Source organism: Pseudorca crassidens, chromosome 8, assembly GCF_039906515.1.
Source record: "Pseudorca crassidens isolate mPseCra1 chromosome 8, mPseCra1.hap1, whole genome shotgun sequence".
NCBI classification, from domain to species: domain Eukaryota; kingdom Metazoa; phylum Chordata; class Mammalia; order Artiodactyla; family Delphinidae; genus Pseudorca; species Pseudorca crassidens.
This window is the reverse complement of record NC_090303.1, coordinates 102,105,750-102,123,303: the sequence shown is the minus strand read 5'-3', so window position 1 is coordinate 102,123,303 and position 17,554 is coordinate 102,105,750. Positions and strand designations below refer to the sequence as shown.

The following is a 17,554-nucleotide window of genomic DNA, read 5'->3' as shown; positions in this document are numbered from 1 at the left end:
AGAGGTCAGTATAAATAAAGATGTAATTTCTCCCTCCAGCATGCTAGAACCCCTGATTAAATACAATCTAAAAATTAAAAGATAGGATGCTTTGCTTTTAATTTATTTTATTTTTTAAAATTGAAGTATAGTTGATTTACAGTGTTGTGTTAGTTTCTGGTGTACAGCAAAGTGATTCATATATATATATATATATATATATATCTTTTTCATATTCTTTTCCTTTATGGTTTATTAAAGGATATTGAATATAGTTCCCTGTGCTATACAATAGAACCTTTTTGTTTATCCATCCTATGTATAATAGCTTGCATCTGCTAATCCCAAACTCCTAATCTGTCCCCCCTGCTGAACCATAAGTCTGTTCTCTATGTCTGTGAATCTGTTTCAGTTTCATAGATAAGTTCATTTGTGTCATATTTTAGATTCCACATATAAGTGATATCATATGTTATTTGTCTTTCTCTTTCTGACTTACTTCGCTTAATATGATAATCTCTAGGTATATCTGTGTAGCTGTAAATGACATTATTTCATTCTTTTTTATGGCCGAGTAATATTCCATTGTATGTATATACCACATCTTCTTCATCCAATCATTATTTAGTTTGTTTCCCTGTCTTGGCTGTTGTAAATAGTGCTGCTGTGAACATAGGGGTGCATGTCTTTTCAAATTATAGTTTTGGCTGGATATATGCCCAGGAGTGGAATTGCTAGATCATATGGTAACTCAAGTTTTTTGAGGAACCTCCATACTATTTTCCATAGTGACTGCACCAATTTACATTCCTACCAACAATGTTCCCTTTTCTCCACACCCTCTTCAGCATTTGTTATTTGTAGACTTTCTGATGATGGCCGTTCTGACTGCCGTGAGGTGGTACCTCATTGTAGTTTTGATTTGCATTTCTCCAATAACTGGCGATGTTGAGTAAAAAGATAGGGTGCATTGAAGGGATGCACTGTGTTTTGGTAAGGAGGCCATAATTGGACTCTAGAATATTTTTGACATCTTATAGTCTATTACGCTGTCATGTTGGTGAGTTTGCTGAATATATTTGTAGGATACATACAGCTCTTTCAAAGAATTATTTAACCTTTGGGGGGAAATTTCATATTGACCAAGATCAAAATATTTTATTTCCATGAACTTTGCTGTGAAGTAAATGTTCTTACTACTTTATAATTTTATTCAGTAGTGCTTAAGAAGTAAAGAGAAAAACTCTATATTTTCAACTTTCATCTCATTCTTCATATTCAACAAATGATTCCTCAGTAACATGGTCCTAGTAAAATATTAACATTTCGGTTTAACATGAATTTATTCATAAAACTTATGAGCTATGATCAGATCAGATATTGTACCAGGCAGTGTGTAGTAGTGGAAAGCGCACCCTTGGGCTTCGGAGTTACACAAATCTGATTGTGTATCCCAGCTTTGCTTCCTGTTAGCTATGTGACCTCAAGCTTGTTTAACTTTCAGACTTAGTTTCCTTATCTTTTTTTAAAAATAAATTTATCTATCTATCTATCTATCTATGGCTGTGTTGGGTCTTTGTTGCTGCGCGGGCTTTCTCTAGTTGCGGTGAGCGGGGCTACTCTTCGTTGTGGTGCACGGCCTTCTCATTGCGGTGGCTTCTTTTGTTGCGGACACGGGCTCTAGGCTTGCAGGCTTCCATAGTTGTGGCACGTGGGCTCAGTAGTTGTGGCCCGCAGTCTCTAGAGCGCAGGCTCAGTAGTTGTGGCACTTGGGCTTAGTTGTTCCGCGGCACGTGGGATCTTCCTGGACCAGGGAACGAACCCATGTCCCCCTGCATTGGCAGGCAGATTCTTAACCACTGCACCACCAGGGAAGTCCAGATATTCCTCTGTTTTTTTTTTTCTTTGTTGATCTTTACAACTTATTGGTTTTTTAAACTTCTTTTTTTTCTTACATCTTTATTGGAGTATAATTGCTTTACAATGTTGTGTTAGTTTCTGCCGTATAACAAAGTGAATCAGCTATACATATAGATATATCCCCATATCCCCTCCTTCTTGCGTCTCCCTCCCACCCTCCCTATCCCACCCCTCTAGGTGGTCACAAAGCATCGAGTTGATCTCCCTGTGCTATGCGGCTGCTTCCCACTTGCTATCTGTTTTACATTTAGTAGTGCAGATATGTCAGTGCCACTCTCTCACTTCATCCCAGCTTACCCTTCCCCCTCCCCGTGTCCTCAAGTCCATTCTCTACATCTGCGTCTTTATTCCTGTCCTGCCCCTAGGTTCTTCAGAACCAATTTGTTTTTAATTCCATATATATGTGTTAGCATATGGTATTTGTTTTTCTCTTTCTGACTTACTTCAGTCTGTATGACAGACTCTAGGTCCATCCACCTCACTATGAATAACTCAATTTCGTTTCTTTTTATGGCTCAGTAATATTCCATTGTATATATGTGCCACATATTCTTTATCCATTTGGAATATAATTGCTTTACAGTGTTGTGTTAATTTCAGAGATTACTCTTTTTTAAAAGAGAAGAATTAAGTGAGAGAACTATTAGGCACACTTACACTTGTCCTTTTAGTTTCAGCTGGGCTTCTGATACTTTTCTGAAGCCTTTCTAAATTATATTTTCCACCTCTTCCCTTAACTCCCATGATACCTTGTACCTCCATCATGTCAGTGATTGTGTCCTGTTGCCATCATTTGCTATTTCCTGAATAGATCCATTAAGCATAGGGATCCTGACTCTTTTTTTTCCCTATTAAAGAGTTGTTTTCTCATATGTACCCTGATAAACACAATAAAATAGACTGTATTTTTGTGCTACCATTGGACTAGAATGTGTGGTACATAGTAGTTACCCAAAATTTTGTTTGGTAAAAAAATCATTCTAAAGCAATGATTTATTGAATCCCTAGCAAACAGCCAGGAGGTGCTAAATAAATGTTCTGTTTATTCCTGTTACTTCCCACAATACAGTTTAATAATGTGTGATCTGGTGGGTGATATCCAACTAGATGGAAAGTAAATACATAGTTTTAGTATGTGAGTGTAGGTAATCAGAGTAGCAGCTACATACCTACACTTACTGTATACTTAGGGCGTTAGGCTAAGTGCCCAATGTATTCTCTTTTTTGATCCTCAGAGACAGTTTTATAGTAGCTGGCATTAGCTATCTGTTAAATGATTAGCAAACTGAAATTGAGATGAGGTTAATTAAGCAAGTTGTGAAGGTCACATTGCTAGCAAATGACTGAGATATGATGCAAATTCTGGACCATTTGACTGCAAGCCTTTGATTTTAACTAAAGCAGCAAAACAGCCTTTGCTATTAATTTTAAACTTTTTTGTGTCATAGAACCAACTATTTAGGATTAATCCTAATTAAGAGTAAGAGTCATGGGAGGTGGAATGGCATTGTGTAAGGGCACGGTTAGAGCTAATTTACAGTTGTGTCCCATTTACCTATGTATCTACAAAGGTTTGCCTAGAGTGCACACGCTATCCAAGTTCTCTTAGGTTCTTTAGTGTAGTTACCACCCACATGTGACACCTGGTGGTTTGAGTTTACACACAAGTAGGTGCTTTGAATAAAACCACCCCACTCTGATCATCCCCAGGGTTGGAGAGGACTCCATCTTTCTGGTTTTAGAGCATTTTGAGACCAACTGGCTTTGTCAGTATTTTAGGTCAAAATAAGGAGAAAGGTACACTGGAGATTTTGTATCAAAGAAAAATATAACCCTTAAATTTTTAATTTTTTTTAAAATTTATTTTTGGCTGTGCTTCACGTCTTGTGGGATCTTATTTCCCTGACCAGGGATTGAACCTGGGTCCTCAGCAGTGAAAGCTCGGAGTCCTAACCACTGGACCACCAGGAAATTCTCAGCACTTAAATTTTTTTTTAAAAAGTATGTGCTTGTTCTTATTTGCGCATTTCTGGACTGTAGTCATTTGAACAAATAGAATCCCATGAAAGGCAAAAACTGCAAAGTGGCACAGGTTGAAAGGCCAGCTTTCTTGCATTAGGCACAAGTACAGGATGGTGTTTGAGGCATTTTTATTAGTTAACTGCAGGTAGCCAAGTACTTGCATCAGAACCGTTCCCTCAGTTGTCTCTGGGTTCACAGTCATTTCATCCAGAGCATCTCTGGATGACATCTCTTGTTGGATATTTGGGTTTCATTTCAGCCAGAGTAGTCTGTTTCACATTCTGCTGCCAAACTCTGACAGTCTTTCGAAGACTTGGGCTAAGAGAGGAGAGGGACGTAAACACTAGTTTAATTGTCCTGCCTTGACTTTGACAGATAGTGAGACCTAACATTTCTACTAAATGAAGAGTGACAGCCAAAAGAAATAGGTTATATTATTACATGTAGTTTCACATATTTAGGGATGCCTTTTTCTATTTCTATTTTGTGGCTGGAACTGTTCCCTAGGAAGCAGTTATAGGACTTTTCCTTGTTCCTTAAAAAACAAATGATTAAAACAACAAAATCCAAACCCAAAATAAGACCAAAACACACCAATCCTTATTGGATCTTTGGCAGATCCAGGTTAGAATCATGGGCAGAGCCAGTAGGAAAAATAGCTAGAGGAGAATATTCCTTTTTTTTTTTTTTTTTTTTAAGAAAAGAGAACTCTTAAAGCCTGCTTTACTACTGTCCTCCTTGTGGATCAGGCCTGTTCCTGGTCCCATTTCTTAAAAAAGAAAAAAAATCCCTTTGTCTGAATCTGTTTTTTTTCCCCTCTGAAATTTCAAAAGTTGTGTACCTGAAGACCTACCAACCCACCAATAACATTCATATTTAACCTTACTGTTTCTTTCTAGGTCTAATTTGAGAGAGAGAGAGAGAGAGAGACAGGCAGAGAGATTGTCCTCTTACTTACTTCCCCTTAGTTATAACAATAAAGAAAACCCAAAGAATGTTTAAAGTGTTATGTGTTTTATTTTTCAGGGGGAGAAAAACAACAGAATACCTGAGATTGTGCCTCAATTTGCTAGAAGAAAAATTCTGATTAGAGGCCATAGTGGTGGTTAGCAACATATTAAGAGAGAACGGACAGGCCATACCTATTGGAGGGACCCTGATTTTGGGGGAGGGGGGGATGCAGGCTAAATGGTGCTGGTTCTTAGGACAAACGTGTTCCCAGGGATGTGGTGACGTGACCCTCATCCACCTGCCTCATTGTAAGCTTCTGAGGCCCTCTTCTTATTCCTCTTTTACAGTTCTCATTTCTTCTCTTGACTCTTACCCTTTCTTGTTACCTAGTAGTAGAAATGGTACAAAAAGGGCATACCCCACATGTGCTCTGGACATCTCTGGGTAGAAATGAAATGCTTCTTTAAAGGTGTTTTTATATATGGTCATTTTATAGTACTTTGAATATTATAGGCAGAGAGAATCTCTCAAGCCGTACTGTATTCCTTTCTGTCTTTGGTTGTAAAAGTGCTAGAGGGCAGGCAACGCAGAATAATTCCTGGCTCTCTCCAGATGCTTTCCCTAGAGCTCTGGAGGCAGCTGGTCTGCTTTTCAAGTTATTGCAGGTCACAGCACTACCATATATTTTGATACAGCATAAATGGTGTCAGTTGATTTCCAAACACTTCTATCACTGTTCTCTCACCTACTCACCAGCCCGCCTATTTTAAGTTTTTGTTACGGCAGTGCTCCACACCTGATGCTGGTTTCTGTGTTAGAGCATGGGTTAAACTGATGTAACAGAGATGTCCAAATACAGTCTCCCTGCATCGGCAGGCAGACTCTCAACCACTGCGCCACCAGGGAAGCCCTGCAGATCTTTTTATAATCCTTGTTTGATACAAATGTATTTTGTATTTGTAGATTTGATTCTATACCAATTTTGTGGCTAGAAGTAGGCAGGAGAGACACCGTGATTAATCGGCCCCACAAGCACTTAATTTATGGTCAACTTTTCTATTTCAGTTTTAAAAAGAAACATTTATTTTATTTTAACATCTTTATTGGAGTATAATTGCTTTACAATGGTGTGTTAGTTTCTGCTTTATAACAGTGAGTCAATTATACATATACATATATCCCCACATCTCTTCCCTCTTGCATCAAAAATATGGAACACTTCACGAATTTGCGTGTCATCCTTGCGCAGGGGCCATGCTAATCTTCTCTGTATTGTTCCAATTTTAGTATATGTGCTGCCGAAGTGAGCACAAAAGAAACATTTTAAATAGGAAAACCAAAACCCTATGTTTGATGCCTCATTGCATCATTAATTTTATGATTTGACAGGATTTACAATTGTTTATAATTATTTCTAACTAAAAAATTAATAGTTCTCAAAATTATTCATTTGTCAGAATAGTTCCCTAAAATTCATTTTGAATCTAGAAGACTTTGACAGGGAAGTCATGCTAATCTGAGAGGTAAGAAATCAGATTTGATGTGAAAGTGAGTGTTCAAGCTGCTAGATGTGCCTCGTATGCAGTTGAAGTATGGTCTGGAGCTCAGGACAGGAGGTAGGGTTAGGGATGTTGACTTAAAAATCAGTAAGTCAGGGACTTCCCTGGTGGTGCCATGGTTAAGAATCCGCCTCCCAATGCAGAGGACACGGGTTTGATCCTTGGTCAGGGAACTAGATCCCACATGCATGCCGCAACTAAGACCTCACATGCTGCAACTAAGGAACCTGCCTGCCGCAACTAAGACCCGGCACAACCAAAAATAAATAAATTAAAAAAAAATCAGTAAGTTGGGCCTCTCTGGTGGCACAGTGGTTAAGAATCTGCCTGCCAGTGCAGGGGACACTGGCTCGAGCCCTGGTCCAGGAAGATCCCACATGTCACGGAGCAGCTAAGCCTGCGAGCCACAGCTACTGAAGCCCGTGTGCCTAGAGCCCGTGCTCCACAACAAGAGAAGCCACCGTGGTGAGAAGTCCCCGCACCACAACGAAGAGTAGCCCCTGCTTACCACAACTAGAGAAAGCCTGCGTGCAGCAACGAAGACCCAACACAGCCAAAAATAAATAAATAAATAAATTTATTAAGAAAACACACACACACAAAAGACGAGCACGTAAAGGACACGTAGAGAGCTGTACTCACGTTCAGAGGTCTCAGATCAGCTGAAGAGGCAGACACTAGACAGTTCAATTAATCTTTGTTAACAAACTCGTGAAGTATAGGTAGCTTTCTGATTTTATGGGGAGTGAATTGAAGCTGAGAGAGATGACGTCTACATAAAGTTGCCTAGTTTGTAGTTGGTGGAACTTGTCCTCATGACTCCAAAGCCCATAGTAATCCATGATATCTCCCTGTGTTTAAGAGGTGAAAAGCATTTCACTAAAGAGGGAGTGAGTACTCCTTGGTGCCAGATGAATTTCTGGAGTGTTTGAAGGCTTGTGAGTAGCCCGGGATTATTTATTAGTTCTTTTGCCACCAGTGAGGTGGCGAGAACAGTGCTGTGGTTGGAGGATGGATGCCTTGTAGGAAGGGTCTGAGGTGGAGGGCAGCCACTCCAGAGTCCCATTGCATGAAATTTGGTGGTGAAAGGAAGAAAAGACAGGAGGAGCTTAAACGACTATAAGCTTTTCTTGTTGGTTGGTTGGTTGGTTGGTTTGAGGATAGTGGTGCAGAAAAGTATGTGTAAATTTCCAGTTAGAAAGGAAAGATGGAGCCAGGAGCGTGGGGTTGCATCAGGAGCGCTAGTGCAGGGATCATGCCTGTTAATGTCTAACAATACAGTGTGAGAGACAGGGTGGTGGATATGTTGTTTTATTTAAAGAGAGGAACGATATTAGGGGTAATGGTGTTTGGAAACCCTCTCAACAGTTAGGTTGCCTCCTAAGAAAGTATGTGTGAGGTGTTCGGGGTTGGAGTCTTGAGGATAACTGAAAACAAGGCACTGGAGTCAAAGGCACTGTGTTCTTTTCAGTCATTTAACTTTTAGAATGGCTGATAGAGGCCGTAATGCTTGTTTTAAATGAATGATAATTTCAATTTATAACTTACCAAGAAACTTTTTTATGAGTCACATTTGTTGTGTAGAGGAACTGCTATAATCCTGAAAATAAGGGTCTTAACAGTTATTATTAAGATTTGCGTCAATTGTAATTTGGAAAAGTATGCCCTGTTTTACATTATTTTGATTATCATTTTATAATATAGAATAAATATAAACAGTACCATTAATTATATATATATAAGCTTTTCCTACGTTAGTTAAGTATTGTCATTTGTTGCTTCATTATTTTTCCTTTACGATGTATGCTTTATAGATAAATTCACTAAAGATTGGTATAATGCAGAATGACTTTTTGTATTCTCTTGTTTACTGTTAAGCAGAAATCAAAGAACAATCAGCAGAAGAAGATGCTGAAGCAGAAGTGGACAGCAGCAAGCAGCCAGGCCCAGCCTTTCAGCGTTCTGTGTCTGAGGAATCTGCAGCCTCCCTGGTCTCTGTTGGTATAGAAGCCAAAATCAGGTTAGAGAATGAATGCAACTGGATTGGAGATTAGTGACGGGCAAAAGAGCAGCGAGTTGACTGTAGAGGGAGTTCAGAGAGTGCAGGCTTAGGACAGAAAGCTGGGTGGACTTTTAGAGCTGATAGCTCTGCACGTGGCTGGAGTGAAGCACGTCCGTGGGCTTAGGTGGCTGTAGAACTGTGTTACTCTGCTCTCCTCAGACCAGGACAGAATATTTCCAGGATGCGATCGATCCCTAGAAGAAGAAAAAAGTCTAAACTTTTAGCATAAGAACTGATTTTTTATTTACTTGTAAACTTAAGTTTATACTCTTGTTCTTTACCCTCTCTTCATTCTTTAAAAAAAGAAATACAGGATGTGGTAACTTCTCTGTGTATCATTCAGCTTAAGTCTTGTAATTTTTTAGATCTTAACTTGGAAGCCATGAATAAAACTGGAACCATCCATCAGTTGAATATTCCCATCTTCTTGAAATGTTTCCTTTCTTTTGCTTTTGTCACATCTGCCTCCTCATTTTGTCTTTTGCTGGCTTCTGTGCAGACTCCCCACCTTTATCACGTTGGAGTCCTCAGGTCGAAGTCCTCGGCGTGTTTACTTTTATTATTCAGTCCGATAGTTAGGTACTATCTGTGTGCTAATGAAACCCCACATTTATATTTTGAGGGCTGAGCTTTCTCTGAACTCTAGACTTTGCTCTCCATCTGTCTGCTTGATATCTCCATTTGGAAGTACACTAGACACTGCACCCATAACATGTCCACAACCACTGTTGATTCTGACCCCAGGCCTGTCCTAAATCTTCTCCCCGGGATTTCTTCATTTCAATAAATAATACCAATATTCACCCAGTTGCTTAGGCCAAAACCTTTTGAGTTAGTCCGTGATTTCTCTCTTTTCTCGTACCTCACATTCTAAATTTTGTAGCCCACCTTTAGAAGATATCCCAAACCAGTGCTCACTCTCTTAACTTGCCTACCATCTTACTCCAAGGCCTCTTATCCTTAGGGGGCTGTCGTTGCCTTTTAAGGGGTCTCTCCACTTCTTCTCTGCTTTCCCCAGTCCACATTGTTCTTAGCACAGTTGCAGAAATGATCATTCTAAAATGTAAATCAAGTTTCTCCCAAACTCTCTTTTGGCTGTCTCTTATATTTAAATTAAATATATAAATTACATTAAAAATTTCAGGGACTTCCCTGGTGGTACAGTGGTTAAGACTCTGCGCTCCCAGTGCAGGGGGCCCGGGTTTGATCCCTGGTCCTGGAACTAGATCCCACATGCATGCTGCAACTAAGAGTTCACATGCCACAACTAAGGAGCTGGTGAGCTGCAACTAAGGAGCCTGCCTGCCACAACTAAGAAGCATACATTCTTCAATTATGGAGCCTGCCTGCCGCAACTAAGACTGGATGCAACCAAGAAAAAAACAACAAAAAAAAATTCAAATTCCCACTATGTTCTACATCTTCGGGAAGGTTTTCAAAATAAAAGAGTAGGATGAAAAATAAATAAAACGTAGCCCCCACCACGTTTACCCTCTATTTCTGCTTTATTTTCCTTTGTTGCACTTTTTATTTCTCCACAGTTCGTTTATCTCCCTTACTGTCATGTGAGCCCTGTGAAGGCAATACTTTTTCCCCTTTTTCCTGCTTTTTATTGCATTCATAATTTTTCCTATTGATTATACATTATATTTTGTTTTGTTTTTGAGATGGTTTTCCTTAAGGCTCATGTTTCTGTACCCTGTTGAATTTAATTTTGAAAGAATTTCAAACTTAGAGTTCGGATTGATTTCTTAGTCTTAGCAATATGAATAATGATTTATCATATTTTCATATCTCTTTGTATCTATCATCTATCATTTCATTTTCTAGTTATTTAAATATATACTTCCTATTTTGTCTTGGCCCCCTAACATTTTTCATATTTTGAAAAATTCAGGTTTTTATATATATATATATATATATATATATATATAGTAAAATTACTGTAAAATTCACCCGTGTAGTGAGTTTTGACAGTTGTATACTGTCATATAACCACTACAACAACAAGATAAAGAACAGTTCCATCATACTAAAAAAATTACTTGATGCCCTTTTGCTGTCATTCCTGATCCCATCTTCTGCCCTAGGCAGTCACTTACCTGTTTTCTGATTCTGGCCTTTTTAACTTAGCATATTTAATGCATTTGACACTCATTTATGTCATTGCATATATCAGTAGCTGTTTCCTTTTTATTGCTGAGTAGGATTCTCTTTTATGGAGGTGCCTACCACATTTTTTTTTTTTTTTTTGCGGTGCGTGGGCCTCTCACTGTTGTGGCCTCTCCCGTTGGGGAGCACAGGCTCCCGACGTGCAGACTCAGCGGCCATGGCTCACGGGCCCAGCCACTCTGCGGCATGTGGGATCTTCCTGGACCGGGGCATGAACCCGTGTCCCTGGCAGCGGCAGGCGGACTCTCAACCACTGCGCCACCAGGGAAGCCCCATTTTTTAAAAAAAAAATAAATTTATTTATTTATTTATGGCTGCATTGGGTCTTCATTGCTGCGCGCGGGCTTTCTCTGGTTGTGGAGAGTGGGGGCTTCTCTTCGTTGCGGTGCATGGACTTCTCATTGCGGTGGCTTCTCTTGTTGTGGAGCAGGGGCTCTAGGCACGCAGGCTTCAGTAGTTGTGTCACATGGGCTCCGTAGTTGTGGCTCGCGGGCTCTAGAGCGCAGGCTCAGTAGTTGTGGTGCACGGGCTTAGTTGCTCCACAACATGTGGATCTTCCTGGACCAGGGCTCGAACCCATGTTCCCTACATTGGCAGGGGGATTCTTAACCACTGCACCACCAGAGAAGCCCTCTACCACATTTAATTTATCATTTTCCAATTAAGGGATATTTGGATAGTTTCCAGTTTGGGGCAGTTATGAATAAAATTGGTATAAATATTCACTTGCAGATTTTGGTGTGAATGTAGGGTTTTTATTTCACTTAGGTAAAAATATCTAAGAGAGAGGTAATTTTTCAAGGAAAATGCCAAAGTATTTTCCAGTGTGACTGTACTATTTTGCATTGCCACTAATGATATAGAGTGGCTTGGCAGGATGTTTCTTATTGTTCTGATTCAACTTTATTCTTAGGTGAGCGCTGTGTCCCTAGGTCTCGGGGGTCCCGTCATTGTCTCAGCTAGTGGAGACCCGTCATGGTCTGGGTGTACGCAGTCTTGCTCCTCCTCCAGGGGGGAGGTTCATCCCATCCCCCATTCATTCCTCCATCTGCGGCTGGTCTTGACCATTGCAGGGCAGAGACTTTTGCTCTCCTTTTACCAGTCTGAGGCTTTTCTTTCTCAGGGAAGATGAAGAAGAAAGATCTTTGTGTCTTTCCCATGTCTCTGCTGTTGTCCTGCCCAGGCTTTTACCATGACTGGTACATTCTCAGGACTCCTCTCCATGCCCGAGTGGTGGGCACGAGCACCGGGGGAGGTGCATGGAGAGAAGCTCGTGAGTGGGTTAGAATTCCCCTGTGTTTGCGGGTCCTGGGTGTTCTGTACTCTCCTACCGCCACAAACTTGGCTTTTAGCAGTTTATAAAATTTTCACTGAACTGTTTAGCCTGTTTGGATGACATCCAGTGAGTGGCCTCTTCCTCAGATTAAGCAAGGGCTTGTGTCTCTTCTCTTCTTGGAAGTGCCTTTCATTCAACTGCAGGTGAATCGTTTCCTCTGCAACTTTTGTAATCTGATGTGTTCAAGAAAAGTGAATTTGTGGATTGTCTGCTGAGTTTTTGCTGTGACAGTGGGAGCAAAGTTCTTTGCAGCTTTCTACTACATCCAAAGCGGAAGCCAGGGATTTCCTTTGTGCCACCCTTTAAAGTTAACAATAAATTACTCAGATATTTGACAGTCTTTATTTCCTACATCCCTTGTAACATTTCCTAATTCTTTAATAATTTGAATATTTCTCTAAAAATATTTACATTGTGGGTCTGTTGTGTGGTAAAATTTCTCAGGTCTTATAGAAACCTGGGAATAATTTTATTATACCTTTACATTTGAGTTATGGTTTTGGATATAAAATTGAAGGTTAAGATATTTTTTGTCAATACTTTAAAAGTATTTCTCCATTTTCACTGCTCTAAAAATCCAGTTTTGCCTATTCATCCCTTTCCCTCTCCTCTTAAACCCTTTCTGTCTGTTCCCCTGTCCCTCATCACTAACTGCTTAACCCACTTAAATTTATTTTTTTATATATCTCTGTGTGTATGGTATATATATTATGCATAAAGAATGTTCCATCAAGTAGTTAAGTAAAACTTGGTCATCACTTGTTTTACATAGCTGGGATATAATTGAGTGGCCATTAAACTGTACCTTCTTCCCCAACCTTAATTTTTTACTTTCTTTATTCCTTTTTAATACTTCGAGATTTTTTTTTTTTTTTTAAAGAGAATTGATGGTAATTTATTTTCACTGGGCAAATCATGGAATGGTGATGGGGAGTTAAATTTAACTTATTCAGAATACCCCCAAGGAGCAAGAAAAAGTATATTTCAGTCTCTGTGGAGAAAAGGAAGGTAAAAAGTAGGATAAGAAATTAAAACACTTGGATGGCAAAAGTAATCTGATGAAAAATAAGGAACTGGGTTAACACACAAAATATCACCAACTAAATTCAAGGATTAAAGGGAGTTTTTTTTTTTTTTTTTTTTTTTTTTGCGGTACACAGCCCTCTCACTGTTGTGGCCTCTCCCGTCGCGGAGCACAGGCTCCAGATGCGCAGGCTCAGCGGCCATGGCTCACGGGCGCAGCTGCTCCGCGGCATGTGGGATCCTCCCAGACCGAGGCACGAACCCGTGTCCCCTGCATCGACAGGCGGACTCTCAACCACTGCGCCACCAGGGAAGCCCTTATAGGGAGCTTTAAAAAGTTAGACATCTCTGTTATGTTTGTGTAGATTAAGGGGAAATTTTAAAATTCCATTCAGGTTCAACTATTTTTATTTCATGCTCACATAAAAGAGTCTCTTATTTCTTAGACCAAAAACAGATAGATGGTCTCCAATTTATGATGGTTCAACTTAAGATTTTTCTGCTTTCTTTCTTTCTTTCTTTCTTTCTTTCTTTCTTTCTTTCTTTCTTTCTTTCTTTCTATTTACTTATTTTTTACATCTTTATTGGAGTAGAGTTGCTTTACAGTGGTGTGTTAGTTTCTGCTTTATAACAAAGGGAATCAGTTATACATATACATATGTTCCCATATCTCTTCCCTCTTGCGTCTCCCTCCCTCCCACCCTCCCTATCCCACCCCTCCAGGTGGTCACAAAGCACCGAGCTGATCTCCCCGTGCTATGCGGCTGCTTCCCACTAACTATCTACCTTACGTTTGGTAGTGTATATATGTCCATGCCTCTCTCTTGCTTTGTCACAGCTTACCCTCCCCCCTCCCCATATCCTCAAGTCCATTCTCTAGTAGGTCTGTCTCTTTATTCCTGTCTTACCCCTAGATTCTTCATGACATTTCTTTTTTCTTAGATTCCATATATGTGTTAGCATATGGTATTTGTCTTTCTCTTTCTGACTTACTTCACTCTGTATGACAGACTCTAGGTCCATCCACCTCACTACAAATAACTCAAATTCGTTTCTTTTTATGGCTGAGTAATATTCCATCGTATATATGTGCCACATCTTTATCCATTCATCTGATGATGGACACTTGGGTTGTTTCCATCTCGTGTCTATTGTAAACAGAGCTGCAGTGAACATTTTGGTACATGACTCTTTTTGAATTATGGGATTTTCTCAGGGTATATGCCCAGTAGTGGGATTGCTGGGTCATATGGTAGTTTTATTTGTAGTTTTTTAAGGAACCTCCATACTGTTCTCCATAGTGGCTGTACCAATTCACATTCCCACCAGCAGTGCAAGAGTGTACCCTTTTCTCCACACTCTCTCCAGCATTTATTGTTTCTAGATTTTTTGATGATGGCCATTCTGACTGGTGTGAGATGATATCTCATTGTAGTTTTGATTTGCATTTCTCTAATGATTAACGATGTTGAGCATTCTTTCATGTGTTTGTTGGCACTCTGTACATCTTCTTTGGAGAAATGTCTATTTAGGTCTTCTGCCCATTTTTGGATTGGGTTGTTTGTTTTTTTGTTATTGAGCTGCATGAGCTGCTTGTAAATTTTGGAGATAAATCCTTTGTCCGTTGCTTCATTTGCAAATATTTTCTCCCATTCTGAGGGTTGTCTTTTGGTCTTGTTTATGGTTTCCTTTGCTGTGCAAAAGCTTTGAAGTTTCATTAGGTCCCATTTGTTTATTTTTGTTTTTATTTCCATTTCTCTAGGAGGAGGGTCAAAAAGGATCTTGCTGTGATTTATGTCATAGAGTGTTCTGCCTATGTTTTCCTCTAAGAGTTTGATAGTTTCTGGCCTTACATTTAGGCCTTTAATCCATTTTGAGCTTATTTTTGTGTATGGTGTTAGGGAGTGATCTATTCTCATACTTTTACATGTACCTGTCCAGTTTTCCCAGCACCACTTATTGAAGAGGCTGTCCTTTCTCCACTGTACATTCCTGCCTCCTTTATCAACTTCGAGATTTTTAAATCAGGTTTAAAAGAAAATTGTTTTTCTAAGCACGAACTATAATTTTTTGATTTGGTATATTTACTACTTTAAAAAAATCATGCTATAGAAAAGTAGAATTGCAAATGTATAATTTTTATTGAACTTAATTGTTCTTACGGTATAGATATTTTTAAATGCTTTGCTTGCACTAAAGACATAATATTTAATTTTAAAGCACAAGTATCTGCAATAGTCTGGAACTTGAAATAGTTAAATAAAACTACTTCTCCTCTCTGTCTTCCGTACTTTTCATTTCTACCAGTGAACAGCTCTGCGCTTTTTGTTACTGTGGTGAAAAAAGCTCCTTAGGACAAGGAGACTTAAAACAATTTAGAGTAACGCCTGGATTTATTTTGCCATGGAAAAACCAGCCTTCTAACAAGAAGGACGTTGATGACAACAGCAGTGGAACTTGTGAGAAAATACAAAACTCAGCACCACGAAAACCAAGAGGACAGAGAAAGTAAGCAATTTTGAATTTAAGTGGTTTGTAACGCAGTTTTTTATTGCGATGTTTATGAATATACAAATGGGATTGTTACTGAACAATTTTTTATGTTTCCAACATTCATACGATGCTTTATGACTCACCATTAACCCAGCAGACACTCATTTTCTCAAAATTTCTTTCTTATTTAGAAAAAAGTTTAAGCTAGTTGTGTATTAACAAAAAAGAAGAAAACTTTAAAGAACATAATATAAGGAAGGCTAGAGGGGATTCATGGAATTTATCTATATATGGAATGAAAATTTTAGAAAATCAATGAGATCTTTCTTTCCTTTTTCTAGATAAGTTTTAAGTAGTTTGTAAGAGTATAACATAAAAGAATAGCAAAACCAAAGTGGTTTTACCTATGTGTGTCATTTATTTATTTGTTTCTGTGGTTCAGAGAATGTTGAACTGTCCTGTAAACTCTTACAGTACAGTGTTAACTTTCTTTCCTTCTAAATAATCATGTGCTGAGAATTCCCTTTCTAAAGTCAAAGAAGATGCTCTTTTCTTAATATGAAACTATTTACATATGTTGTACACCTGAAACTAATATAATATTGTAAATCAACTATAATTTTAAAAAAAGAATTTACTATTTGTATAACTATATATGTGTGTCTATATTCATGGACCTTATAGTTGCCCCAAACTCTTGTCTAATATGTTTGCTTTTGGAGTTAATATTTTTTTTATATGTTGTAGGTTCGTTTGAAGGCCATCTTATTATGTGGACTTGGCTCTGGTAGTTGAGGGAATAGAAGTTTCTGTGGTTGATGAGAAAGTGTAAAAATTAATTTAACTTGTAAGGCTAACCAGCTCTGCCCCTTGAGGGTGATGATGTAATCATCCAAGTGCTTCTCTGGCTTTTATCCAAAGTTAAGTACTAAGGCATTGTGTTGTACTTATTTGATTGGCTTCTTCTTTTGGACTGCTGCCAATGCCTTGAAGACCTAAAGTAGGAAATGAAACAATAACAAGAAAAACCCTTTTAAAAGAATTTAAAGTGGAACAGCTTAAGGAAATTTAGAAGTATTGTATTTATAGTCTTGGTGTTTTTAAAGGCCATAGCTAGCTTTACCTTTCGTGATCAATTGGGAGCTCACTTTCTAATAAAATATATCAAAAGTCCAGAAAACTTATGTCCATCGGTCATTAGTAAATTTACTGGACTGGACCAGGTTATATCGTATATCCTCATGTTCTGCCATTATTCAAGAATAATGGCAATTAATAAACAACTGTTCTGGGAAATACAGTTAGGCTTCATTTATTTATTTATTTTATAAGCTAAGTTAATTTTTACTGAAAACTTCATGAGCTAAAATAATTATGTAAAAATAGCCTTGGTTTAATGAAAGTCTTTATATACACTTAAGAGTTTAACAAGTTATTAAGTGATGATAACAAGCCAGTCAGTGGACCTTAGGAATAAAGCATGTTCATGAAATGTGGAAATCATTTAGGGATAAACAGTTACTTTAGCTTGATCATTTTAAATATTGACAAAATATGTTGCTAATGAGTTATAAACCAGATAAACAGCTAGTTAATTTTTTAATTTGAAAAGGAGTATTTTAAAATAGTTTTTCCCTCATGGTGCAGTAAATATAAGAATATATAATCAAGGATTCATTTCCTCTTTTTTTTTAGACTTAAAATGGGAGGGTATGTAAATATTTCAGCTGACTTCTCTCGATGTTCTCTCCGAAGCTGGGTTCCTCATCCGTAGGGTTGGTGTCAGCATCTTACTGATATGTTATGTACATACAGACTGGTTGTAAAACCTGAAGGTGAAATTTGACTAACCTGCTGCTTGGGAACTGGTTAGTAATAGACTGGTTAGTCATTCCATGGGTTTTTATACCTGTCCCCCCATCAAATTACGGGTGTAAAAAAAATATGTTAAAACAATGCATTCGTCTTCATAGATGAACTGTTAGTCTTTCTTCCCTCCTAATTAGCAAGTTAGTAGTGAAGATGTATTTGTAGGAA

General features: G+C 38.5%; 1 protein-coding gene and 1 non-coding gene across 20 annotated transcripts in view; one reads left to right on the top strand and one right to left on the bottom strand.

Moving 5' to 3' along the window:
• The window catches only part of KMT2C (lysine methyltransferase 2C), a 294,358-nt gene that overhangs the window by 98,045 nt on the left and 178,759 nt on the right, over window positions 1-17,554 (top strand). For 14 of the 19 annotated variants that reach the window (XR_010945700.1, XM_067747507.1, XM_067747506.1 and 11 more), the window contains 2 exons: window positions 8,310-8,451; window positions 15,332-15,532. Coding sequence is in view for 18 of the 19 variants with exons in the window: in XM_067747507.1 (XP_067603608.1) it covers window positions 8,310-8,451; window positions 15,332-15,532 (343 nt within the window). In the remaining variant the exon portion in view is untranslated. The remainder of the gene's footprint in view (window positions 1-8,309; window positions 8,452-15,331; window positions 15,533-17,554) is intronic. The other 5 variants (XM_067747525.1, XM_067747512.1, XM_067747523.1 and 2 more) reach the window with 1 other exon arrangement.
• LOC137229590 (U6 spliceosomal RNA) lies at window positions 6,077-6,183 on the bottom strand. The gene has a single exon (XR_010945747.1). It is a non-coding gene; the product is annotated as a U6 spliceosomal RNA (small nuclear RNA).